Source organism: Neltuma alba, unplaced genomic scaffold, assembly GCF_004799145.2.
Source record: "Neltuma alba isolate B1F8T4 unplaced genomic scaffold, ASM479914v2 tig00012143_pilon, whole genome shotgun sequence".
NCBI lineage: Eukaryota > Viridiplantae > Streptophyta > Magnoliopsida > Fabales > Fabaceae > Neltuma > Neltuma alba.
Window position 1 is genome coordinate 118,196 of NW_021636692.1, and position 27,317 is coordinate 145,512.

General features: G+C 36.4%; 3 protein-coding genes and 1 pseudogene across 3 annotated transcripts; 2 read left to right on the top strand and 2 right to left on the bottom strand.

The window, feature by feature from the left end:
• Nucleotides 1–7,872: 7,872 nt before the first annotated feature.
• LOC114723500 (autophagy-related protein 9-like) lies at nt 7,873–12,095 on the top strand (annotated as a pseudogene).
• A 169-nt stretch (nt 12,096–12,264) lies between these two features.
• LOC114723491 (RING-H2 finger protein ATL1-like) lies at nt 12,265–14,008 on the bottom strand. Its single transcript, XM_028909675.1, has one exon. The coding sequence runs from the start codon at nt 13,878–13,880 to the stop codon at nt 12,915–12,917; it is 966 nt and encodes a 321-aa protein (XP_028765508.1). The 5' UTR covers nt 13,881–14,008; the 3' UTR covers nt 12,265–12,914.
• A 2,010-nt stretch (nt 14,009–16,018) lies between these two features.
• LOC114723497 (ethylene-responsive transcription factor ERF098-like) lies at nt 16,019–16,653 on the bottom strand. Its single transcript, XM_028909680.1, has one exon. The coding sequence runs from the start codon at nt 16,609–16,611 to the stop codon at nt 16,195–16,197; it is 417 nt and encodes a 138-aa protein (XP_028765513.1). The 5' UTR covers nt 16,612–16,653; the 3' UTR covers nt 16,019–16,194.
• Nucleotides 16,654–23,094: 6,441 nt separating this feature from the next.
• LOC114723495 (ethylene-responsive transcription factor ERF094-like) lies at nt 23,095–24,000 on the top strand. Its single transcript, XM_028909679.1, has one exon. It carries the CDS (start codon nt 23,164–23,166, stop codon nt 23,866–23,868), a length of 705 nt encoding a protein of 234 aa, XP_028765512.1. The 5' UTR covers nt 23,095–23,163; the 3' UTR covers nt 23,869–24,000.
• The last annotated feature ends 3,317 nt before the right edge of the window (nt 24,001–27,317 follow it).

A 27,317-nucleotide genomic window follows, 5' to 3' on the forward strand; every position in this document is an offset into this window, starting at 1 on the left:
ATGACGAAGTCTATTACTCCTATATTTTAGGAGACCAAATAATATACGTACAGAACTATTCATACAGAACATTCTTAATAACTATCAATTATATATTGAAGGATAAGGAACGGGGTTCCCCTGGGGCTTGGAGAGGCATATTCGCAGCCTTGTGAAGCGGGATTCCCCTGAGGCTAATTCCCATGAGGTTAATGCTCTATAGCCAGGGGGAGGTGGAGGCATGTGTACTCTCCTACCTGGTATGTGGGCCCGTGGAGTGGGGTTAGTTTCCCTGCCCTTGGATTGGGTTGAGCCCAAACCCCTTCCTAAAATTTGTATATCAAAAAAATATATATTGAAGGATAAGGAACGCAAGTATATATTTTCCAATATTTTTGGAACTTTTTACATCATCACACCATGTGAAGAGATAAAGATAACAACTCGATTTCTACGTATCTTATGTATTTACAAGATTCAATCGGCAAATAAGTGCATAAAAAATCGTGTATATATGTGACTAGTATAGAAATCTGAAAAGTTAAAAGTTAATCGAATCGTAAATCCCCGATCCAGTGGCACCAAAATCTTCTCCGGTTACATATGGATAGGCACACACTTCAGTTCAATTGAACATGGTGGAGTAGTGATATTTGAGGACAGATATGCATCAACAGCGACAAGGGGGGAAAAAAAATCTCTTCGACCGTTTATGGTTCAGGATTTTCTTGTCCTGCCAACTTAATAAAAATAAAGCAAACTCTTGCCCCGCACCAACTCAACATCATGTTAGGAGTCCCATTATGAGTTTGAACATTGTGATCCAAAACATGATTACAGTCATTGATTTCCCTTATGTCGTCTTCTTTCTTTCTTTCTTTGGTTTGCATGCATGCGTCTTTTTCGCGAGAGTAGTCTCGGAGATTGATGCCAGGTTGGCTGAATGTAGTCACTCTTCCTCGTTCATAACAAAGGACAAAAATTACAAAGTTAGTAAAATGGTAATCATATATGCGTGTGTTTTATTGATTTGATTAACGTTAATATGAGTAAACAATGCGGGATTGGTCGTGAACGGGTTCAATTTGTGGCGAAGCAGTTAAACCTAGTCTGCCTCGATGGTTCGCTACCAATTGAAGAGGCACAATGATGATGCTGCTTGCTATAGATAATTGTTTTTTTCTCATCTATATATAATATGCAGAGAATCAATTATTTTTCTCTCTCCCTGGATTTCCTCAATGGCCGATGACGATGATCATCATGATAATGTTCCCCATCATCTCCGATGGAAAAACAAACTTCATGCAATGCAGTATTTGACTCCAACGGGTTGAAAATTTACCATACAGGTCAAAATCCAAACAGAATAATTACATAGGTCCACGAAATATGTAAAATTCTGATCATTATCATCATTGCTCTGGTCTTTGAAATCGAACGGCAGAAAATTAACGATCTGCGAGCGGCTATTTTATACATATTTTGTGTATTATTTTTTAATGTGCATTTGTCACAGGGATATATATGTGTGTATCTCGAAAGGGAAGCATTGTAAAGTCAAACTAGGCTGTGCTGAATACGCCTAACCACCTAAGCCAGTTTTATTGTAAAGCGGGGGCCGGGAGACATCGCATAGGTTATGGATTATATGTAAACTATATTACAACCGATCTTATTTATAAGACTTTATTTATAGATTATAAATAAAAACTTATAATGAGGATCGAAGGTAATATATTGAATGGAATTATATATTTAATTTTTTCGGAGCAAACAATATAGTCTATTTGGAAGCGGATTTTTTTTTTTGGGGCGAACAGATTTGGAAACGGATATAGTAGTAGTTACATACTCTCTTATATGATGATATTTAATCAAAACGTCGATTTAATTATTATGGCAAGCAGTAATTAGAAAAAGCGTAAATGCAATATTATGGTCCAGGTTTGGGACCTTCGCCTCCTAGATTCCAAGAGCCCGCAAGCTTTGATGATGTCTGTGTTGACGGTTCCTTTTGCATTGTCGCTTCTCATCTTTATCCTAGGACATGTTTGGGGCAGCCCAAATCATGTCAAGAATATCTCACAGCTGAGCTTTTTGCGGACAAGTAATCTAAGATGGATACATATGACCCCTCGGTCTTTTTAAGGCCAAGCATGTGTTTTTATTTTCCAATTTTTTTCATCATTTTAATTCCTCTATCTCTTAAATAAGTCAACACATCCATGGGGCGTGAACATCAAGAAAGAAATTAATTTTGTGAGCTGTTGGAGTCCGGTCCTGAGCCATTAATTTCATTTTTTTTTTTGCCAGCCATTAATAGTGTTAGACTCTTGTGATCTTTAATATAAGAATTATTTTATAGTGTTATTTGTTATCCGAATTCCGAAACCAAGCTGGCATCCCCTGCAAATCAAAGGCACATTTATAACCCTGGGAAGATCAATGATAACATGATATTCTCCCTCTCAGTGCTTATTATAAGTTACAAATAATTAGTCAAAAGTAATTAATTAAAGGTTAAAAATATAGTCTTGTTTTCAAATATACCCTTATAATAAATATGAAAAGTGATGAAAAATGTATTAAAAAATGTGACAAGGGAAAATAACAAATGAGATTAAATAAATAATTAAAGGCAAAATTATATTTTAAAAAAAGTATTAGATGCTTAGACAGATCTTGAATTGAATCTTATAAAGAAAGACTACACAGCTCTTCAAATTTAAAGTTTATAAATAGAATGGGAGAGTATTGTTTTAAATTTCTTTTGTCAGGGTTCTGAGCAAAGTAGTCATTAATAACCATAGCCGAAAAGCATGCAGTTCAAAATAATACTGTTGCGTGGAAAGTCGATAATTATGCGTTTTAAAATTAATATGGCTTGCTAAACCCACAAAATTAAAAGTTAACAATGATAATGGTTGCACTAGCTAGAGAAAGCAGTTCCCTTTCCCATGCACCCACCATGAAAAGGGCAGATCATTCGGCAACCGAACACGTAATTATCGCAGGATTAAGTGCTTTAATTAACCAACCTAATAGTACGCACCTTCGGAAGAGCCGTTGAGGACGCCTCAACGGCGTTGATGAATCTGTGTTGTTCGTAACAGCACTGAAAGGCGCGCTTCCAGCTCGATCGTTGTCCTCGCGTATCTATCCATCCACCATCCCTTTTACTTTAATTTCTTAATTAGCTGTCAAGATAATCAATGTGTTCAACACGTACGCCCCACATGAGAGAGGCTGAAATTATATACGTTGATTTTTTTTTTTTTGATAAAGCATGCCATCCTCCTATTAGAAGTAATCATATTCGAAGTACTGTCGGGTACTAAATATGGATACCTCTCCTATTAAGAATTCAAACTTTAGTTCACTATGCTGTGAGGAACTAGTCCCTTCTATTAGATCAAACTCCTATCAGTATTAGAGTAAAATAAACTAACACTTTCCATTCGAATTTGGGAGCCCGAAAAGAAAGCCTTTGCGAGTTTTTTTTTTTTTGGAGGGGGGTGTTTGAGGGCTTTGGCGACTCTTGCGAGTCTCGGTGTGGCAATGGGTTGCTCAGGGGTAGTAAGGTGCGAACAAAAGCCCAGGTCAAATTAAAAATGAATTGACCAAGCATTGAGGGCCTAATACAATACAAATATGTATATTCATACTTCACAGGGTAAGGAAATTGATGAAAGCTGCAAATTAATTTCTAAATGATGTGCCTTTAATATGAGGAGTCAGAGAAGCTCAACACCAGCCGTTAGGCCACCTGTTTTGAGGATCCAGGGTGGGAAGCCATCTTCTGTTACTGAGATTGGAGCCCAAGGTGGCAGTGGCAGTACTGGTCTTTTTGCTGCGGAAAAACAACAGCTTGCTGAAAAATCCAGCTTTCTTGGTGGTGGCGGTGGAGGATGCCTCCTTGAGAATGGGATGATGGGTGGCAAATATCTCATCGCGGCTACGGATGCGGTTGAGACTGGAATATTTCTGGTGCAGAGATTCCTGGGGTATATTCCTGGCTAACAGCGGCGATGATCCTCCCCAGTTGTTAGTGCCAAGGCGTGGATGCTGGGGTGTTCTAAATCCCACCCTCCCTGTTATTCTCTCTCCATCTTTCTCTTCCTTCATATCTCCATATCCACCATCCTCTTCGCCTGTCCTTTGTTATATTGGAAACCTCTCAGGCGTCTCGCTTCGTCTTCCGATAACTTCTATAAATCCCACGTACACCTCTCTTGCCGATAACTTCCACCAACCCCTATTGGATTCTTCTTCATGTACCTGTCATCTCCCAAATAATATTACTTTCTCCCCGTGTTGTTTTTAGTATAAAAATTAATTAACTAATTTGAATAAATTAAAAAAATTAATTATGTTAGCTATTTATAATAAATACTCCTCCGGTTCTTAATATAGTATCTAATTGTTAAGTTGGTTTTGATCCTAAATATAAGACATATTTCTTATATTTATCAATTTTTTCTAAATTATCCCTGTGGATACTCCCTCAACCATAATCAAGTAAAAGAGGGAGAAGGGATATTAAGAAAGATGATTACAGTATTTTAGAAAAACGTGTCACATTTCTTATAATTAACTGACTTACCTAACTTCCTTACTCTAATCAAATAAATTAAATGAGTCTTATATTAAAGATCGAAAGAGTAGATGTTATCTTTCATGAAATATCATTACTAATCAAGTGTATTGATTAGAATTATTATTATTACAATGACTACTTTGAAAAAAGAGAGAGACAAATATGAGATACAAAGTAGATTGGAGTTTTATATTTAAAACCAAAATAAAAATCAAACAGGTTCTTATATTAAAGACCGAAAGTAGTAATATACAACCTCCAATCTTAATCATAATACCTCGTTAATAGTTTATAAATAAGTTTTTATAATTAGAACCGGAAGTACAGTATATATATAAAATTTGACAACTAGTCGGCGTTCTTTGTGAGTCAGTGATGCAATCGCGCGCCTATCATGCCTGCATTAATTAATTACCTATTTGGAAAGGACCATGGCCCTGGGTGTAAAGATCCACTTTAACCGTTTCCAGATTAAACTAACTAAATTTAATAGTTTATTAACTATTGTATGTGAAAGCAACATAGTTATATATGAAATTTCATTTAAATTATCAGAAAACTGCAATAAAAAAATCTTTTCGTTGGCCAGATTTATCAAAATAAAAAGGGAAAGAATTGTGGAGCAGCACTGCAGCGCCCCCCGGGGGGGTGGTGACCGGCTTGCATGATCCGCTCATGAAAGCCTTTTTTTTTTTTAAAACCCCGCGAGGACTTGGCATCCGTTTTTAAACTATGGGCCTGAACGTATAATAGGGAAGGCGTGCCCCAAAAGTTTATCATTTTTTTTATTAGATATCCTTCTATTAAAAGTAACCCTATTTAAGATATTATTAGGTACTAAATATGAATACTTTCCTTAATAAAAATTTAAATATTAGTTTGTCATGTCATGAGGGACTAGTTTTTTTTGTTGTTAGACCCAAACTCTGGCGGACAAAAATTTATCATTTGAATGAGCCATGAACTGCCGACATTTTCCACATGGCTTGTCAAAGGCTTGTTTCATTCAATTTCTCGAATGTCAGTGCTCTGACAATCACAATGCCTTATCCTTTGTAAAAAAAGAAAAGAAAAAAGAAAAAACTCATCTTAAGCCTTGCACTTTTACTCGCTCTTCCCCGTAATAACCCAATGGCCACGGCAATATAATTTCATGCGAGATGGGTAGTGAAATGATTAAAAAAAACTGTTGTTACTTGTTAATTAAATTAATTAAGAAATAGTAGAAAATAAAGAGACACGCAGCTGTTCGGGATAAAATGTCAGCCACTGATTCTGTATATAATTATGATTGAATAAGTACTTTGGGCTGTCTTCTAAGGATGTGTTTGGGATCACGATAAGATTTCAAACTGGCTTTTTTACTGGTAAAATAGTATTTTGTTTAGGACTTATATTAGAAACGGGTTTTTTTTTTTTTTTTTTTCAGAAGCTCCTGCCTTAAGCTTCTCCACTGTGATTGGTCAAAAAAAGCTTCTCCACCACACATTTTGTGGGGCCTATGAGTGAGGGAGGAGAGAGAATGCATGATATGAGTTTTTTTTTTTAATCCAGCCAATTGGTTTTTAATATTAAAAAAAATTTGAATAATAAAATCATTTTAAAAAAATAAGTTTATTATTCTTTAAAAATAACTATTTTTATTTTTATAATTTTAATTTTAATTTTTTTCTGACAATTATCACATTATAAACATATAATATAAATATATACTATTTAATAAAGTTTATATCCTTTTCAGTTATTTTACATCTAAATTTATTTTTTTATTAATCATCCAAATAAGTTTCAATTTCTTAAACTGATAAAAAAATCAATCCAAACATAAATCACATTACACTACCTGACTTTTACCTAATCTGACTTTTACAAAAGTCAAATTGAAAAAAATAACTTCAAAAGTCATATTGAAAAAAAAGTAACTTTTCTCACCGCTAATCCAAACACATCCTAAAAATAACAGATTTATTTTTGCACATGACTAATTGTCCTCGTGAAGGAAGCTTCCAATAAACTTATTTAGCTTTTCCTTTTGAGGACTCGAACGTCATGCGAAACAAAAAGTTTAGTCTAATTTTGTATAAACTATTCTCTTATTCCATTTAACAATTATTATTTCTCAAAATAATAAATTATGATTTATATTTTTAGTATGTACAAGGATAATAAAATATAAAAATAAGAAATTATTTTAAAAATAATTTCTAATACAGGAGGTCTTTGAGTTATAAATTGTCAAATAAAATATGTTGTTTAATTTTTTAATATGCAAAGAATAAAAAAAATTTAGAGCGATTTGTATCAGAATAATATAAAAGACGAATTATAAAATATGAGTTTGTTTTATATTTTCACGTGTATAATGGTTTATATCAAAACTCATCTTTAAATTATTATTTTTTTAATGTCCCGGGAAAAATATGAGTTATTTAAATGGGATCATTTAGTTCTGTTTAGTTTCACATGGTAGATTCCTTCCTCCTCCACGCAACCAGACCTTCGCTTGGGTTGGGTCATCTTCCTCGATCACACTCGTGTCTTTCCTTTCTTGGACTATCCTGTTAGGCTGTTACCTTCAAATTCCGAATTCTTTGTCTCTCAGTAGCTTTTACCGCTGTTCTATTAGTCAATTCCATTGCTTCACCTCATTCTCCGCTTAGAGCTTCATTATCTAGGTCCTCTGGTGTTTTCGGCTTAGACCAAGGTATCATCTTTATTTGTTTCTTTGTCTGATATTCTTGTTATTCTTATTTTCCCTTAACATCTTTATTGCAAGCTGAAATTGTTTTATCATTTTTTTTTTTTTGCAATGACATGCTTGATAAGGAACTGTGGACTCGGATAGTTCCAGAAACTTTCTGATTCTTGTCTCTTGGAATTAGTTTTAGTTGCCGTAACGAGCTCATTGCTTGTCTACTTTTGCATACAAGTGACGTGCAGTTACTGCACAGAGTGATCGGTTTTGTTTTTGTTCCGCATAACTAACGTTTCTTTGGGGAGTCGCACTTTAATGCGCGCGGAGTTATCCAATTAAATGGTGATATGTTTTATTGCAATTCATTGTTTTTATTTTGGTGTTGCAGAAGGAGAGTTCACGTGGCTGTACAGATTGATCTTGATGTTCGGTCAAGGGGGAGGCTGAGTTCAACAGCTGCATAATGCATTCCATTCCACTGCATTCGTTGATGTACCTAGCTAGTTGATTGTTTACCAATCTTGACTTTTTCATGTTGAACCTTTTCATATCCAACTAAGTCCTTGGGGCATGGACTGGCTATTTATGCCCCTGTACAATGTTTAGCAGACCAAGAGGCACCAGTGCTTTTGGTATATTCAAATAAAAAATTCAAGGCGAATCATCACTGACATCAGGTTTGCTTCTGGATGTTCCCCCCCGGGATCGAGTTGTCTGACTACAAAAGGATCCCAAGTCTAGGTAGTGAGAGCCCTTCGGGCCTTCTTACTGGTGAGAGCTTAAATGTGGAGCCAATTGTTGATTTGGATCTCTTCTTCGAAAGGCTTTACAGTTACTACTGTGAGAAAGGGCTTTGGTGCATCATTGTAAAGTGGATTGTTGAACTTTTGAGTCTAGGCTTTACCATATGTTTTTCTGGATTTTTTTTACTATATGTTGATTGGAATGGGCTTCGTAATGCGAAGTGTGGGATGGATGCAGTTGAATCTGGAATCAAACCCTGTGATCTAGCAAAAGAAGCTCTTTGGCAACACCCCTTAACCCCACTGACACTTACTAAGGCTATTATTGTTGGATACTTGGGAATATTTTCCATCTATTGGATATTTTGTTTCTTGAGGTTCTTTACTCAACTAAAAGACACTCTGGAAATCCGTCAGTTTTACTACAATAGGTATGTGTAGATAATAAACAAAGCTGAAGCAAATGATAACTTTTGCTTGATAAGATTTTTTTTGGGGCAATGATTAACCGTGTTTTCCTTACAGTCTTTGTGTAACCGACAATGAAATTCAAACCATGCCTTGGGCAACAATCCTTGAAAAGGTTGTTTCAATACAAAGCTCGCAACAGCTCTGTTTGGTTAAGGATCTTTCTGCTCATGACATGGTGATGAGATTGATGCGGAAGGAAAACTACTTGATTGGAATGCTTAACAAGGGGGTGCTTGCATTTCCCATTTCTCATTGGGTTCCTGGTGCTGGCCCTACAGTAAAATCTTGCCCGAACGGAAAACAATGTCGTCTAATACTTACCAAGACACTTGAGTGGACTTTGAATTGGTGCATCTTATATAGCATGTTTGATCGGTATACTTGAATTTTCCTTGAACTAACTTTTTCTTTTTTTCTTTTTGGAAATTTTATTTCATGTGAATTGATATAGACCGACTCATGCGGTTTTGCAGTTAGGTAATATGATTAAGAACGTTATTTTGCTGTCTAGGCTATATCCAAGATTGATGACGTTCTCCTTTGAACATGCTTTCTTTGCAGAAACTTTTGTGTTAAGAGGGACTTTATGTCTAATCCAAAGACACTAAAGAAAAGGCTTATGATTGTTGGGCTTGCCATGCTTTTGCTTTCTCCATTTCTTGTCATATTCATGCTCGTGTATCTCTTTCTGAGGCATGCTGAACAAATTTATAATCATCCAAGTACAGCTTCATCTCGAAGATGGTCAAATTTGTCTAGGTGGATGTTTAGGGACTTCAATGAGGTATCATCGTTGTTTTTTGGTCAATAATTTTTATTGCATCTCACCTGTGTCCCTTTTGTCATATGTATAATATTACCAATTATGTCACTTGTGTTCCAGGTGGACCATCTCTTCAAGCATCGGATTAATAACAGTGTAATACATGCTTCGGAGTACCTGAAGCAGTTTCCTTCACCTATTATATCTATAATTGCAAAGTTCATCTCTTTTGTATCGGGTGGTTTTGCTGCAATTCTGATCATCATTGCTTTTCTTGAGGAATCATTGCTAGAGGGCCATGTAATGTATTTCTACTTATGTAGCCTAAAATAAGTTACACCAAGAAACACCATGACAGTTACTAATGATAGATTTCTTCAATATTGCAGATATTTGGTCGAAACTTATTTTGGTATGGTGCTGTTTTTGGAACAATAACTGCAATTAGCAAGGCTATAATTGCAAATGATCTTCTGGTCTTAGATCCTGAGGGAGCGATGTCGTTGGTGGTTCAACATACTCATTATATGCCAAAGAAATGGCGAGGCAAAGAAAATACTGAAATGGTACGCCTTGAGTTTGAAACATTGTTTCAGGTACTCTCTCCGAGGTATTGGTTTCATGCATATTCATGATAGCATAGGATTTGATATTGCTTCCTCTCATGCTGTTATGTTTTTGTGCATTTTAGTATACAGGGATGATGTTGCTTGAGGAGATGACCTCAATTTTTCTCACTCCTTATTTACTTATGTTTATCGTCCCAAAGGTCACTTCCATACTTGGACATAATCTCTGATTTGATTATTTTCCATTTATTGTAATGTCCTAATTGCTTGTTTTGTTCATTTTGCAGCGGGTCAATGATATTTTGCAGTTCATTGTGGATTTCACAGTGAATGTTGACGGTGTTGGCCATGTTTGCAGGTTAGTGTATAATTTAATGACTTATGATTGACATCCTTTTTTAATTTGCATCTGCCTGTTGTTTTGGGTGTCTTTTATGAAATTCTCCTTTGCTTCCACTTTCCAGTTTTTGTTGTCTGAATAGCAGATGATTTTGGTTGTTTTGTTGTATTCTCTTTATTGTTGCAGTTTCAGTGTCTTTGACTTTCGAGAGCATGGAAATAGCAATTATGGTTCCCCACACAATGCAATTCGCAGTCAGAGGAGTTCTCAGGGGAAGATGGAGAAATCATTTTTGAGGTATGTTCCATGTAAGCGTTTGTCAAATGCACAAAAACTGACTCAACGTAGTGCTGTTACATTTCATATCTATTCTGGTTAATATTATGAGCCTATTGGGTGTCAGATCCAGATATTTAGAAATGGCTCTAGCTGCTTTGCTTAATTTTCTTGCCTTCGAGCCATGAAAGCAGTCGTTATATTATCGAGGATGCATGCATGTGCAATGCCTCTTAGCTTCCATGGAGCCTTTTTCATTTATTATTTTTAGGTTAAAGGTTTACAAGAAGCCTTTACCACTGCTGTAATGAAACAAGATTTTCATTCTGCCCATCTAACACTTTGTTTTCCGTTTTTTCATTGCTGTCTGAAAGCAATTATTTTTCAGACATGCAATCCAATTCTGAATGTCAATAACTCAATAATAAACGGGGAAAATCACTGTCGTTGTTGTTGCAGCTTTCAGAGTAGTTATCCATCATGGCCACCAAATTCTCAGGGGAAGCAATTTTTGCTAAATCTTAGAACCTTCAGAGAGCAAAATTTGCAAGGACATGGAAACAGACATGCATTCCCTCCTACTAGGTTGTGCAAGGGTATTTCCAATACTAGGAGCTGTGGAAGCAGAAACAGGTTTGCGTCCTGGGAAATGCCATGTGTATTTGGCAATCACTTGTGTTCGTTGTGGCTGATTGATGCCAACCAAAATAATCATCCTTATCTTCTAGATTGGTATTATACATCTCGATCTCATGATGCAACTATGAGAGAAGTTGCAACAGAACCGTTTGGAAAAACCGAGTTTCATTTGGGAGAGTATCCACTGTCCTCCAACTCGACTAGGAATGTACCTTACTATGAAGAATATCGTGAAGATCGATTGGCATCTCATCTTGGGGCTTCTACTTTGGCTCCCATCTTTAAGGAAAACCTAATTCAAGATCATAATTTTACAGATCAGTCCCACTCTATCAGAAATCACTGGTGGGCGAGAAGTGGCCCACAGGTTGGACAAGCTCAGACGAGCTTTTTTGAGCCTCCAGAATTTAATTACCGAACATCATGGAATTATCATGATAAATTTTCTGAGAGAAGCTTAGAGGATCCAGAACAAGACTTGGACTGGAGAGACTATCAAAGATTAGCTAAAACAACTTGCCCCGCTGACTTAGAGACAGGGGACTTTAAATTTCATTTTGATGATATCTATGGCAAACCTCCACAAACGGACACCGTTAGTCCAAACACTGCAAGCTTTTGATTGAAGCTTCAGAAGTTTCTGGCTTCCCTCCGGCATCTGGAATGCATGAGTTTCTTAGTTGTAGTTGTCCCTTCTTCCTTTTCAAATGAATCCTGTGTATTCTTTTCTGTGTATAGATAGATACTTTGTTATGATGTCTAGTTGTTACTGAGCCTCAGCTTGAATTTGGAATGTCAGAGGGGTTTGAGGGGCCCTGAGCTGCCTTCCAAGTGTGAAAACAACCCCAAAAATGTATTCATATTGTTCCGTGTTCTAATTTATCCGTCTCGTTCATTTTTCACGTTTTTTCCCTCTTTAGTTGGATTCATTAGGCTTCTCTAACTTAACTGGCAATGCTATTTATACAGTTATATTTTTCCTTTTTAATATGTACAAAATACTGCACACTGATTTGAGTATGTATTGTACCTCTTTCACGGGAGCGGCTTTCTGTGCGACATTTGAATATGCCATAATCATTGATCTTTCTTACACCAATTAGTTTATGCATTTTTCAACAATGTGGACTGCTTGACATGGGAAATTTATGGGTTATCTTGAATCACCTTCAGGGCAAGGAAACCTAGAGTGAGGCTTTTGTTTATGACTGCTTAATTTTCGTTTCAGTCTAAGAAGTTAAGTTTGACTTATCAAACTTCCGTATTTAGCCAGGTTGTGAAATGAGATTATTGGATGAGATATATTGTTAGTGCTGGAATTATTGACTGGATTATAAAATTTGCAAGGAAAAAAGTAGGATATGAACGTTCATTGTGCGTCTTACAGTGGCGAAGAACCCCACCTCTTAGCTGTTATACCGCATTTTCCCATATCCATATGATAGCTCAGAGACAAAAAGAAGGTAGAGATGATTTCCTAGAAAGAGACAGTTCTCATTCATGCTGCTGCTACTCATGGCTTCTCATTATCTTGTGGGTGGGTCCCTCTGCTCTGTATTCTCTTCCTAAATACACATGACAGGAACATGGAAGCAATCATTCGCATTCACTGTGAATGAAGACATGCACCTTCAAATTTAAGCAAATGACACTAAAAAGCAATGCGCCTCTATTCCACCGTCTGACTCACTTCACCATTCCCTATCATTACAAAAGCACTCTATTGTTTTCTGTGCCACTCCTTTCGATTCTAATCCTCCACTTTGAAGATATTAACATTAACAACTGGAAATTAAGAAACAACCAGAAAAAAAAAAAAGGAAACAAAAATATGTTACATCAGACCTCATTCTCCAGAGGAAGTACTGCGTTTTTGGATCCACGACCATAACGAAATGGAAAGAAAGACCTTCGACCTCTGCTGTGAACGTTACTGTCTTCACTCCCACTAGCGTCATTTTGATGCCTATTCGGCTGCTGTGTAATGGCTTGAACTTCCAAGTAAATTTGCCTATCATTTGCAGAATCCATGGAGAAAGATCTCCTAAGTGGCTGAATACAGAACTGTTCATCTTTCTCCCTCGTATCAATGCACTCGTCTCCCATGATGGACACATGCTGCCACTTCCTCGATTTCAGGTGCCCGAGCTTCTGCTGCATCTTCCTCGTGGAGTGACTTCTACTCTGTGCCAGGCTTCCCCCGCTCGACTGGTTTCGTTCATGTTGCCTCAATGACAGCGATCCCCCATCTTCTCCCCACAATTCAATTACCACAAAGTCTTCATCACTGCCCATATTGGAGAGTATTTGAGAATCTTGAGGAGAAGAGCTCGGTGCTATGATATGGTCCAATGGAGGACGCGTGGTGCCAGAAATGCATGATCTGCAAAGAGGACAATTTGCGTTGCTCTGAAGCCAAATATCGATACAGTCCAAGTGAAAAGCATGGCTGCATTTGGGCAGAACTTTGAGCATGTCCTGTTGCTGAAACTCACTCAAACAGACCACACACCCGTACACAGTACTACCACCATGATCCTCACCTTTGACGAACTGGAACGTGGGTATTTCTCGAATGATGGATTCATCAAGGCCACGATTCCACGTGGTGGGGGAGAGAGCTATGAAGGGTTCTTCGCTGTGTCTGGGACGCAGAATGGAAAGCCATGTGAGGGGGTTGAGGTGGTGCCAGTAAGAGCAGCACTTGGCGACGAAAGTGAAGTAGCCGATGAGCAACAGAGCCGTGGCCATGATGCTGAGCACAACGATGGCGAATACGGGAAAAGCAGAGTCCGAGGCAGCCATAAAAGCCAGAGTTCGTGAACGGGAATGCTTCAGGCTTCGATGAACGGGATAAATAACAGGTTTGACTAACGAGTCACACAGATCTTGGTGTGTGAAGACAGTTCTAAAACCAAATTAAATCTTAAGTAAAGCAGTATTATATTATATTATTAGTAAGCGGCATGATCTTTAAGAAGGCTTGCGAGTTGCGGCACAGCCATCAAACGATCACGAATCAGATTAGGAAACGGAAGAGCACGTGGGGTCAGGATTTGACTTTGTGTGGCTTTTCATCTTTCTTTTTCTCATGTTACTTGTCCCTGCCTGATTTTGACTATTCCGCATGAATCGGCTCTTTATCTTATTCTGCAGTTTGAATTATAACAATCTTACAAAATTTAGTGTCACATCTGCGGCCCACCCCCCACCTTACCAAGCACGCTCTGAGATTTATCTTTTTTTTTTCCCCCAGATAATCCTGTTTAAAGCACTATTATCACTAAACGCAGGCACTAAATTTAAACCCTTTCGTTCTGTGTTATGGTCATGGCTCGGTTTTTAGTAAATAAATCAATATGGTTTGTTATACGAATCATATGTCTCTGGCTTAGCTAATTTACTTGTAAATTGATCCTACTGGAATGCCCCGGATAAAAAATAAAACAAAATAAATTGTGGTGTGTCTTTCTGTAGAATGATTATTAAATGTGCAACGCAAGAGATGAAATTATGAGAAATCCATGAACGCACGTGCTGTGGCGTGTGGGAAAAATGTTGGTGTCTAGTGGGTCTTAACTAGCCAGGAGAACGAAACTCATCAACAGTAACAAAGCCAATTAAATTCAAAATATCTGCAAATTAACATGATTTGAAGGAAATTAAATGGGGGAATATAATGCGGAAGAGGGGAGGGTAGTAGTGGAGTGAAGAATGCAAATGAATGTTATTAGCAAAGCTAAGGGTAGCACTCAAGTGATTTAATTCCTCATGGTACAACATGTTGGGACCACAATCTACTCCTTCATTATGCGTGAGGAGTGCTCCCCCATTAAGTACTTTCAGCTTCATTATTTTTGGTTCTGCCAACATTGATGGTATTTGCAAAATGGTTAGAGAAGATGGAAGACGAAGGAACAGGAAAGAGCATGGCTGGTACTGGCCCGTTGCAACATTATACTATAAGCAACTAGAGAAGCCCGCATTTCAACTTATATAACTATAATATATATATGTGTATATATATATGACTGAGTTCAAAACCTGAAATAATGTATCGTAAGCGAAAAGCCATGAAAAGTAAGCTTTGGACAAAGATGAGGAAAATGCAGCGAGGACGAGGAGCTCTGAGTTAGCACTGTTGGAGTTGGTATGGATGGATTGGGTGAAATAAGTAAGCACATATTCCTGAAATGAAATGCTCCACGCCTCGTACTTCTTGATCTGTGCTCCCTTACTATCTTTAATATTCGATTCGACTGCTGTGTATCATATATGGACAAGCTCTGGATTATTTTTGTTCATATAACATTATGAAAGTAATCTCAACGTACCGTAAGTAATTCTAGATGAAGTTGAGATTGTGAGTTAACATGAGAGCAGCAGCATTACTTGTAAGTACACATGTGAGGCTGCCTAAACATGTGTAAATTGTAGTTGATCTTAAAAGTCTGATATAAGATAAAATTAGGGCTCATGATAAAATCTAAAATTTCTGAATCATTTTTGCTGCGTGGGATGAGGATGAAGCGGGACCAGACCAACAAATGAATGCATATCTACTAAATGGGTCATCTGGTGTTGGGCCTGCATGGATCATAGTGAGTCCCATTCTCATCCACATCCAAGGGAGTGTTTGGATAGAAACCAAACCATGATTTCAGAAGTGTTTTTACGGATTACGAAGTAAGTATGTGGAGGAAATTATCTCGTTTTGCGGAAAAGTGCTTCTGAAACCACGGTTTTGGAGCACCCAAACAAGCCCCAAACCACTAATACAAGCACCAACTCTCTTTTACTTTTGTTTGCCCAAAAGCTCATATTGCCAATGGAATTCTAATTATCAACTCAGCCATTCACACACGTGGCATTCCCCCAGGTTATTCGGTTTGCAGTTTATAAATAAATTTTTATAATTAAAATGGAAAGCAATATTATTCTAGAAAACACGGTAGGCGCAGCGTTTCTTTTTCTTTTTCTTTTTAGGATAAACGATAGGTACAATGTTCGCAAAATATATCACCACGGAACTTATTGCCGATGACGCATTGAACAAATCAGCAGAGAAAGAAAAAAGAAACAGCAAACTGATAACAAATCTGCAAAACAAAATAATGTTTCACTGAGGAAAGTGAGGATGGCCGTGACCTTGTTGGAGGAGTTCATCCAGCAAGTTGTTGTCCAAGTATTCCAACTCTACGGCGCCGTCGGCGTCGGGTGGCGGGATTCTCGAAGACGAAGAGGAAGAAGAAGAAGAAGGCAGAGGCAGAGGCAGTGAAGAAGTGGGAGGATGAAGGGAGTGATGGTCGTTGGGGAAATTGAGAATAGCTCGGTGACCCCTGAAATGGAAGGCGGCGGCGTCGTAAGCCCTGGCAGCCTCCTCGGCGGTGTCGAAGGTTCCGAGCCAAATGCGAGTCCCTTTGCGGGTCGGGTCACGGATCTCAGCGGCAAACTTACCCCACGGCCTCCTCCGTATGCCTCTGTATCTCACCTCTCCATTACCATTCTTATTCCCACTCCTCATCCCCTCTTCCATTGATTATATTAATTCTCTGTGATTGTTACGTTAGCTTTGCCTGCGGGTAACACTCAGACGGCAACACCTGGTGTCTGTATATGTATATATAGGGGCCACCTTGTCTTTGCGAGACGTATAAATGGGCCATATAGGTTGACCAGAGGAGGACGGTCGTATCTGACGGTTTGAATTTCAACTGCTAACCAATTGTATACTATTATTGTGGATTGAAGTGCGTTGAATTGGAGCGCTTGCAGAGATTCGACGGGGCATTAAACAAAATATTTAAGGAGGAAAGATGGCCCCACTGGGGCTATGGCCCTTGTCTCTATCCCTTTCTTCGTTTTTCTTGCAATCGAAGGCTCAACGTGCACATCGTCAAAACTATTTACAAATGATAGTGATTGGACCAAACCACGAAATAATAAAAGGATAATAAGGCAATCATAGATAACTGGTTTCAATGCTCGTAGTATTCATCAAATCTCAAGTTTAATATAAATAGTTAAAATTTAATATTTAATATTTTTATTTTTTAATAGTTATATGATCTAAAATAAATGTAATATCTTTTTTTCAGACTGAAAAATGAATGTAATATCTTAACTGTAAGTTTTTTAAAAAAATAATTTTTTTATTTAAAACCACTAGTTAAAAATTTTAAATCTATACTGTTAAAACTGATTTTAAATGGTTTAGGTTTTACTGTAGTAATGAGTATCATAGTGCTTATTACTGTGATAAGTACTGAAACTAAGTATGTTTTGAATAAGCAATGAATGCAGTTTCGCCTTCAGTAATCAATAATCAATAGTCACAGCTAAAATAAAGAAGCAAAACACAAGCATGAGATCGATCGGAAGCTCCAACCTATTGATTTGCTGTTCAGTTCCCTCTGGAACTTATGATATGGATATGAACAACCAGGCGTTTCGGTCATGGAAGTTACGGCGAATTCATACCTTAATTTCATGAGCTCAATAAAGTGTGTCTCATGACCTTGTAAAATAAAAAGTCCTCCTTCAATCTTTACTGTAAGGCATACTTAACTAAGTTGATTAGATTAAGAAAATTAGATAAATTAGTTAAGTATAAAAATATAACATGTTTTTTTTTAAACACTATAATCATCTTTCTTAATATTTTCCTCGTCTCCTACTTGATTATATTTGATGGAATATCTATAAAGATAAATTAGAAAAGATTTAACATTTAGAACCAAATTCAACTCAACGATTAAATCATAAAGACATGATAGATCATACATTAAAGACAGGACGAGCATAACAAAATATACAATTCATTATATATTATTCAATGACACTTGGCGTGTGATATTGATGTGAACTTTTAGTCGCCTTCAAATTTATGAGAACTGTTTCGGACATTTTAATTAAAATTTATGTATTAATTTTCTAAACTAGAATAGGGATCCTACATTACCACTCACATAATACCGAGACATGATATTAATCACCACCACGTAGTATGAAAAATCTTGTCGTCTCGCTCTAAACCAGGACAACCATAAAAGGAAACGAAACCAGTTTTGATACCTATCACAATGATAATCACACGATACTTATCGTTTTAGTGAAATCTACACTATTTATATATAGTTTTAATAGTCTAAATTTAGAATTTTTAACTAACAATTTTTTTAAAAAAATTTACAGTTAAAATGTTGCATTTATTTTGGATTTTGTACCTATTAAAAAACCCACATTTTAGAAAATAAAAATATAATAAATTATATCTTGTCCATAGTAAATCTCAACAGTTGAGATTTGATCATGATGGTTATCACTATAACGAGCATCAAAATGAATTCCGAAAGGAGACTGATTAATTGATTATTTATTGATCTGGCAGTTTTTGTTAGCGTGCCCCGTCCTTGCAACTTCCATATTTGGGACATGTTGTTGTGCAGTTTCTCCTTCCTTCACCTTTACCACTTGCCAAGAATACTCGGGGACAGTATTATAACTCCCACAACTTTTTTTTTTTGGGGGCCAAAATAAAACATGGTCCCAACAAATATAAAAGATAATAATCAATTATATGATTAAATTACAAAACACTTATCGATGTTGATATATCCACATAAAATAGCACCTGGATATCCAGATATATATTCAATGTGCCTGACTTGACTCAATCCATCACAAAAGACAGTAGCTATTAATTTAGGAAAAAACAATCTACAAACTTTACAGTTTCATCCAATCTATAATCAAGTCCCTGTAATTTTTTAAAAATATTTATCAGTCGCCTGAAATTATGAAAACGCAATTAAAAATCTGGTGAGAGCTTAAGAAGCTCACAGAAAAAAAAATGACAGGAATCTGATTAACATTAATGAAGTGTAATGTACAAAAACTTGCGGATGAACTTTTCTATTGAGAGTTTGTATTAACGAGTAGGTGAAACCCCCCCCCCCCGGGGGGTTTGGCCTGTCATCATAGAGGCGTTGGAATGAGGTACGCGTGCCAATGCTGAAGAAATTCAAAGGCAATAAAATAGTATTTGTTTGCTGTTTAATTATTTATTTATTGCAGTCTTCATTCTTTATCCGATGACTGCTTAGGCAACCAGGGAAAACTAATTTTATCCACTCCACTTTTCTTCCTCATCTCCAAACAACTTAAAATGTTCCCCGGTTAATTGCAAATTCTAAGCGCCCAGTCAATCTGACTCGTTAATAATTGACATGTTTTAATATTCCTTTTTATCACTTACCTGATTTTGCCGCCAATAACATCCACGCAACCATGACTTCAAACTTCACGGCTCTAAAATACCTTTTCCTTTTTAGTTTTTAAATTTAAAAAAATAAAAGCAAGCTGCCAGAAAAAAGGGAAAATTCCATAATTCTCATCTTGCATTTATTCTTAAAATGTTATTTGCTTCCGCCATTCCGTTAATAGGATGCTATATCGTTGGCAAAAAAAAAAAAAAAAGATGCCATATCACTTAATTGAGTGTTTTTTGGGGACCAAATTCCCCTTGGCTTCCACAGAGATTCATTTATAGTACTACCTCCGATCCTAATTATAAGAACTGGTTGACTAATTTGAGGAGATTAAAGAAGTAAGTTGAGTTAGTTATTTGTCCTAAATAGGTGTTGTCTTTCCTAAAATATCCTTGCTAATCAAGAGTATTGACTAGAATTATTATTGTTGAAGGGCTATTTTGAAAAGATATATATAAATATGAGAGATAAAGTAGATTAAGGTTTTATATTTAGGACCAAAATAAAAGATAAAAAGGATCTTATACTAAGGACCGGAGGTAGTAATATCATACACACATATTCAGGCCTAAAAAAAAAAAGAACATATATGTTTTTATTAAAATTTTTATAAGTACGTTTTTTCAAATAGGCAGTAACTTTTTAGATCTCAATTCAGCTTGATATTTTTTTTATGTTGATTATATTTTATTTAATGATACTTTCAAACACATTTAATTGAATATTTTTATGCTCCTAGTGATTTAACATAATGTTAAATTCGAAGAATCGGATCTATTAGCGTGAAGTGCGTGTGTGTATTGTGTATAACAAAACACCTACCAAATAAATAAAACAAAGATTAATGTGGCAAAAAATTATATAACCTTGATTTTAAAAAAAAACTACCCACTAATAACCCTACTTTTACCACCAACATTCTTCCCCTCGCAGTTCCCCGAAGCTTAATATTTTTTTGGGGTTATTTTTAGGCATTATTTATTGCCTCCATTTTCCTCTGTATCACTTCAGAAAAATCAATGATCAAAATTATATCATTTAATCTGTATAGACCATAAAAAACCAATTGGTTAAAATCTAATTCTGGGGCTGGAATAGTGGAACTGGTGGACGCTTAACCCTTATTTTAAACTCATCTTCAGTTGAGATCCATTGATATACCAGTACTAAAATTATAACATGTACTAAACCACAACAGAATTAACGCTGTTTTTTTTTTTTTTTGGGTACAAAGAATTATCGATGTTGATGATACAGTGGCCTTCATGCTTTGTTCTTGCCGGGCCCCACCTAATTAATGTTCTATTTATGTGTGCGGACCCTTTTAGTGGGACCTCGCCCTTCATGACTGTCTCGCTGTCCTGCGTCTTAATTTCCGCCTGCGATGCGCCCAACAAATTTGAGAATATAATGCAGGATAATGATAGTTAGATTGCTGACATTTCTAAATGCACTGTAAATAATAATTTAAATAATTATACACAAAGAATTTAATTAAATTTCAAATGTAACCCAATAATTCGCAATTGATATGTTCCCGTTTTTAATTGTTGAAACCGATATTTATAATTATCTTTTCAAAATCAGAAACTTGGTAACTTTCATTAATTCGTTTGTCTGAGACCCAAATGTCATTCTTCCAACATACACGCACAACTTTAAAGAAATTCTACATCTATATAAAAACATTAGGTAGATTCAACATTGGTATTACATACATTGTTGAGTTCAATTACATAGAAATATTTCAATGCGACTTTGATCCACTCAAATTTTGAATCCTCCATTTTACTTTAACAGATGCATATATATATATATTTACCGAGACAACTTGAAGAATTTATTCAACTGATGATGTTTTATTAATCATCAAACTCTTATGACCAAACCCAGAAAAGGAAAAAAATTTCGAGCTCGAGGCTTGAAGTAATTCTTGTAAATCACAAAAACAATTGCGTGTAAGCCTTTCTTTCTGAAGTCTGAACAGTGAGTTAGCAGATATTTGAATGAACAAGTCACTAAAATTTAAGGACAAGTTACGATGCATTAATACTTTGCATGCATGCTCGGCCCCTAACAACTCTCGCAGTAATTACATGAAAGACAAGAGGAGAGGAATCTAGAGATATTATTCAACATGGAATCACAGTGACGTCACATGTCTTGACTTTCAACTTTGAATATATATATATATATATATATATATTATAATGTAATTAAAATCCAGACGATCTGATTGACCAACTCATATTCTTGTCCCCCACCTCCCCCCAAAAAAAAAAAAAAATTGATAAATGACCACACCGATTGAAAGTGAATTGCCAAATATCTGCCTAGTTGCAGAGGGTGCATGCATTGCCCTGCTCCTTTCTAAATAAACAATGCCCATTGCATTATTATTATTAGCCAACTTGTTCATACTTTAATCACTACTCTGTCCCGATATGCTTTCCTTTCCAGGTTTAAAGAATTCGTTCAAAGTTTTTTCTCCCTTCTCCTCCTCCTCTTCAATTATTGCGACGCCACTATTCTTTTTCTTGATTTTTTAGTTTTTTTATAAAGTTATTAATATCCATAACGACACAAAGCAAGATCGTTCTGATCGATGGAAGGCTGCGCTCTATATATATATGTATATGCTGTATGTAATTAATAATCCAAGCACATTGTTAATAAATTAGAGCGGGTCTTTGTTAATTACGAAATTTAATTATTCGTGTTTGCATGCCTATGATTAACACATGTGCGCTATGTAAAACAAAGGACTTTATCTATGAGAACTTGAAGATACTGAGGGCTTCACAGCCGGTATTCAAGCATTTATTCTTACAAGTTACATACACTTAGATGATTGAATCCATGGAAGGCTGTTATTGACGGGTTTTTTAAATCGTCTCCGTTCTCAGATCAGCGCCTGCTGCATAAGATAAGAATGGAAAAGAAAATTGGCATGGGAAAGCATTGTTTTTATGAATATTATTTTGTTATCAATTAATTAAAAGATATTGTTACGAAGACGACGATTGCAGCTTCAGTAACACACAGAATGAAGATTTTTGTGGAGAATTTGAACTTCTCGTCGTTCAATATTCTTTGGAAGTTACAGGAAGTTTAAGGGAATAATCGGTTAAGATCGGGCTGCGCTAGGTGAACTTACTTAACGAAGGTTTCATGTTCGCATTCCCGAGTGCTGGGGTAAATAACGTCAATGTTTTTTTTTTTGGGCATAAAAAAAACATTATTTGAAAATTCAGATAATGATACCAAAAATTACAATGAATAATAATTTGATACATATATTATTTCGAAAAGAAATAATCAGTACAAAGGAAAAAGAATTTATTCTAGAAGATTAACGGATTAACTATAAAATAATGGGAAGGCTGAGCGTAGGGCTTACGAATGATTCAATTCAACAGAGGCGTAAGCTTTGTAACCATTAGGAGCTGCCCACGTTGCTATAATGTTTGACTCACGTGCGAATTAATCAAGACTGTACGCTTCCATTTTTAATTGCTTCCTTCTTTATTTTGCCAACCCATAATTTTTAATTACTTCCTAATCCTAGCGTTAACGGGATTTAGCCCTCAGGTCTCGTTTCCTTTCCATTTTCGCCCATCGATGACGATCACACAAACTAAACACATCCTCCCTTGCCAATAATCACGATTTTCTCTTTCCTCTTCATTTTTTCTTTTTCATTTAATAAATCACGGGTTTCCGAGTCCAGTGACTTGGCATCGTTTTCCTAGCTTTGGGAGTGATCTGTATAAAAGGAAGTGAGTGGGTTGTGCGGTGGCTCAAGTCTAGCCACCAACATGGATTTTCTTCTGTTCCAAAACCAAGAGCCATCCCCTGTAAATTCCAATTCCTCTGTTTCCGAAGAATCATTTAGTTGGGAGGACTTCTTCACCTTCAACTCCAGTGACTACTCATCTTCCCAATCCAATTCCGTGGGAGGAATCGAATCTCAGGAAGTATCCTCTCAAGTGCAAGTCACAAATACTAAAGCATGCTCACCACCACCACCACCAAAAGAGCAAAGCAGTGGCAACAGTGGCGGCAAGAGAGAGAAGAGGCCGTACAGAGGAGTGAGGAGGAGGCCGTGGGGGAAGTTCGCGGCGGAGATAAGGGACTCGACGAGAAATGGGGTGAGAGTGTGGATCGGAACGTTTGATACGGCGGAGGCGGCGGCTTTGGCGTACGACCAGGCGGCTTTCTGCACCAAGGGATCAATGGCGGTGCTGAATTTCCCGGAGCAAGTGGTGAGGGAGTCCCTAGAGAGGATGGCGAGTAAGCCATGGGAGGAAGATTCGTCTCCTGTGCTGGCCCTCAAGAGAAAGCATACCTTGAGGCCAAGGTCGTCGTCGTCGTCGTCCTCCTCCGACCCTAAAAGACCCAGAAAGAATAACAGCTCCTCCGGGGACGCCCATGCCTCCAACAACGTGCTCGTCTTGGAGGATCTGGGGGCTGAATATTTGGACCACCTCTTGAGCTTGACCTCTTCTGAGTTTGGTTCCTAGCACTTGTTAATTTCTTTCTCACTTTCAATTCTTTCATCGCTTCTTCTGAGGGAGGCATAATGGGGCTAAACCCTGTCATTATTGCCCCAAATTCGTTAATAAAAAGCAAGTCATTTCCCCCCCTCTTTTTAACTTTTTGCATATTATTCATTACACAAACTAATTGGGTATTTAGCGGCAATGCCCCGGAACAAATTATAAGAACCGACCATACTTTTTCCTCTCATCATAAATATATTTACTCCGCTATATATTGGTGTAATATAAATCAAGTAATAAACGCCAGCGTTATAATATATTACCTCCAATTCTTAATATAAAAGTTCATTTGATTTTTATTACCTATAATCCTAAATATAAAATCCCAATCTATTATATTTATCCATTTTTCTCAACGTAGTCCTTGTAATAATAGTAGTTCTAACTAATACACTTGATTAACAAAAATATTTTAGAAAACACGACAATTATTTATTATGAATAACTAATTTAACTAATTTTTTTAATCTACTTCAATTAGTTAATTAGCTCTTATATTAAGTACCAGTAATAATATTAAACATGCTCACAATTTTTCTGGGGGAAAATTCTTCAATAATAGTAACTAAGTTTTAAATTCTCAATTGTCAAGTTAGGTCGCTAGAATACATTTGTGGCTGGGCAGATTGACATATTCAAAAGAGATTATAGCATTCATGTTACCAGCTTGGGAAGAAATTCAGTCTCTATTGTGCTTATTCAGTGGGGCCGAATATGCGCCCAGCCCCACTTGGGCCAACCAAAATTTTTCCCCGGCGGCTATTTTTGGTATCGGGGGGCGGGGGGAGCCAAAAAAGGCCAACGATAACAAAACAACGTCGCCCCCTAGACAAATATATGCTATATACATCGCACTCAATAAGAGCACTGGGGTCCATTAAGAGAAATTTGTAATCTATGAAAACCAACACCCAGATTTAAAGTATACTTTTTTTTATATATTAAAAGTATACTCATTTTGTTCTATTTATAAATTACTTGTAATGTATTTCATACAAATAAAAAAAAACTTAAATTTTATTAACTCATTTAAAAGTCAACAATTTTCTAACTTTATTCTTATATAATATACATTATATCTCATGTAAACAAAGTCAATTTAATAATAAAAAAAGTGTGAAATTGTACATACATACAAAAAATTTCTCTCAGTGTCTTATAAATAGAATCAAAAAATGATTTTTCTCTTTGCCTTATAAATAAAACTAAACGAATAACTAGCAAGTGCTCGGCACACTGTTAGAAGTTTTACTGTGAAATGGATTTAACTTGATGTGAGCAAGCAGGCAAGAAAACTATAAACTTAATTACCATTTTAACTTTTTTGGATTAAAATGTGGTGTTTTTGTTTTTGGATGCAAAACGCGGTGTTGAGCCTATTGATATGTATCTTTTTTTATTTATTATTACTGTAAGTGGTGTTAAGGATCGTGATGATAATAAGGGCTTGCTGGCAGCCCACTTAACATTTTTGTACTTTATGAGGTGAAATTTTATTCACACATATATTTGTGTTGGATAACACAATTACTTAAAATTGATCAAACTGCCCATAGTATTATTATACACACGCACACACATGACATTTCACATTGGTAATTCGTTTTTTTTTTTTTTGAATGATAACTAGAGAACACGTATCAAATACAAAATTACCATCCCAAACTAACAAGCCTTACTCTTCTTGATCACCATCCACCCCAGAAATATTGGGAGGAGGGCGATCAAAGAGGCAAAAATTGCCATCAATCCTATGAGAGTACTTGGCTAAATGATCTGCTAAAAGAATCAACTCCCTGCCTACACGAAAAAAAATGGTTCGCGAGTCTCTATTAATAAGTAGCTTGACTTCATCCACCTTTAATTAGCTGGTTCTGGTCTGCGTGTTTACCGAGGCCGATGTGTTCTGTTGTCATCCGCCAATATGGATAATAATGCGGGCTACGAATGAAACCCCCAGTTATATCAGGTTTAGATTATTTAATATTTTATTTAGATGGTTTAGATTTAATTTTTTTTTATTTTTATTTTTTTCAACACAATTATTTTAATAGCTATATAATGAAAATCATTTTTTATTTAAAAATAATTAATCAAAAAATTTAAAATCCAAACAACTCAAATGAAATCTAAATAGTACAATAAATGTAATAATTTGACATTGCTCATGAGCACTGAAACTACTGGTTCTCAATATTCAAAATTTTGAAGGATTCAAGAGAGTTGAGAAATCCGAGGTGGGTGCACTTTCGAGTTTAGGCTGGTCGCCTTAACCGAAATCACATCGTATATATGAGGCGCGGCGGGGTATATATGTGACCACAAGGTTTGTGATTTTTAAGCTGATCATCATTTATTCCAGGCAACGCCTTCGTTTGTGTTCTTTTTGAAAGGGATGGCCTCCCTGTCTGGCAGCGTTGGAATATATGCACATCATCGGACCTTATTGTTGTTTGGTAACTTTTTATTTACATTTATTGTTGTTATATGCATATATAATAACATACATACAAAATAAGTTTGTTATAAGTCTAGTTGTCAAAATGCTATATGTTTTTAATGACATAATTTGTAAAGCTATAAATGATCTGAAAATATATCAGGCTTTAGTGTTGAATAGAAAAACACAGCGACTCAACCATGAAAATATTTGTTTTTTTGGTTCAGATTGAGATGGTAATGAATTCAGTGGATAGTCCGACTAGTTGGATCCTCCAGGGGAATTCTTTGGTCACTGTATATGCATGGAAGGGAAAGGACGATCGTGGGAGGGGATGGGATGGGGATACTAGCCAATCAGAGAACGAAAGGTGGGCATATAGTGAAATGAGAGTTGCCAATTGCCATCACACCCCTCTTTTCGCACATGACCTATTCTCGAATCTTCATTTTGCAGCCAAACAACTAACTCACTCTCTCTCTCCCCAGTCTCATCCACCAAAATTACATTTCCACGAACAATCCACTGACTAAAATTCATTTATTATAAATTTATCATCCACCAAAATCAATTAGAACCCACCAAAAGCATGGGAGAGGTGTAAATTAAGGAGATTCCATATCATGGAACGAGCGAGGAGAAACGTAAGCTGGACTCTGTAATTATAATACGTAATGTGTGTTTAGTCAGGAAAGAAGATCCGCGTCAAAGGCAAGGCGGAGAACACGATAAGAAGGGGAAGAGGCGTTTGGGCATTAGTCTTAATTAAATTGAAACGAAAACAAAGTAGGAGTGGCTAATTAATAGTCTCCGTTCCCATGTGTTCCCCTTCTACACTTAATTCCCTCAACCATTTAATTATAATAATTTTAATAACTCAACTAATATATGAACTCTCTCTCTCTCTAACTTAATATTGTCCGGGGGATTTAATGATATGTGGGAAGGGACGAAGACGCGATGATTGCTG

Excerpts from the sequence above, each read along its gene's own strand:
- LOC114723491 (XM_028909675.1), bottom strand. The coding sequence starts at position 13,880 with ATGGCTGCCTCGGACTCTGCTTTTCCCGTATTCGCCATCGTTGTGCTC.
- LOC114723497 (XM_028909680.1), bottom strand. The coding sequence starts at position 16,611 with ATGGAAGAGGGGATGAGGAGTGGGAATAAGAATGGTAATGGAGAGGTG.
- LOC114723495 (XM_028909679.1), top strand. The coding sequence starts at position 23,164 with ATGGATTTTCTTCTGTTCCAAAACCAAGAGCCATCCCCTGTAAATTCC.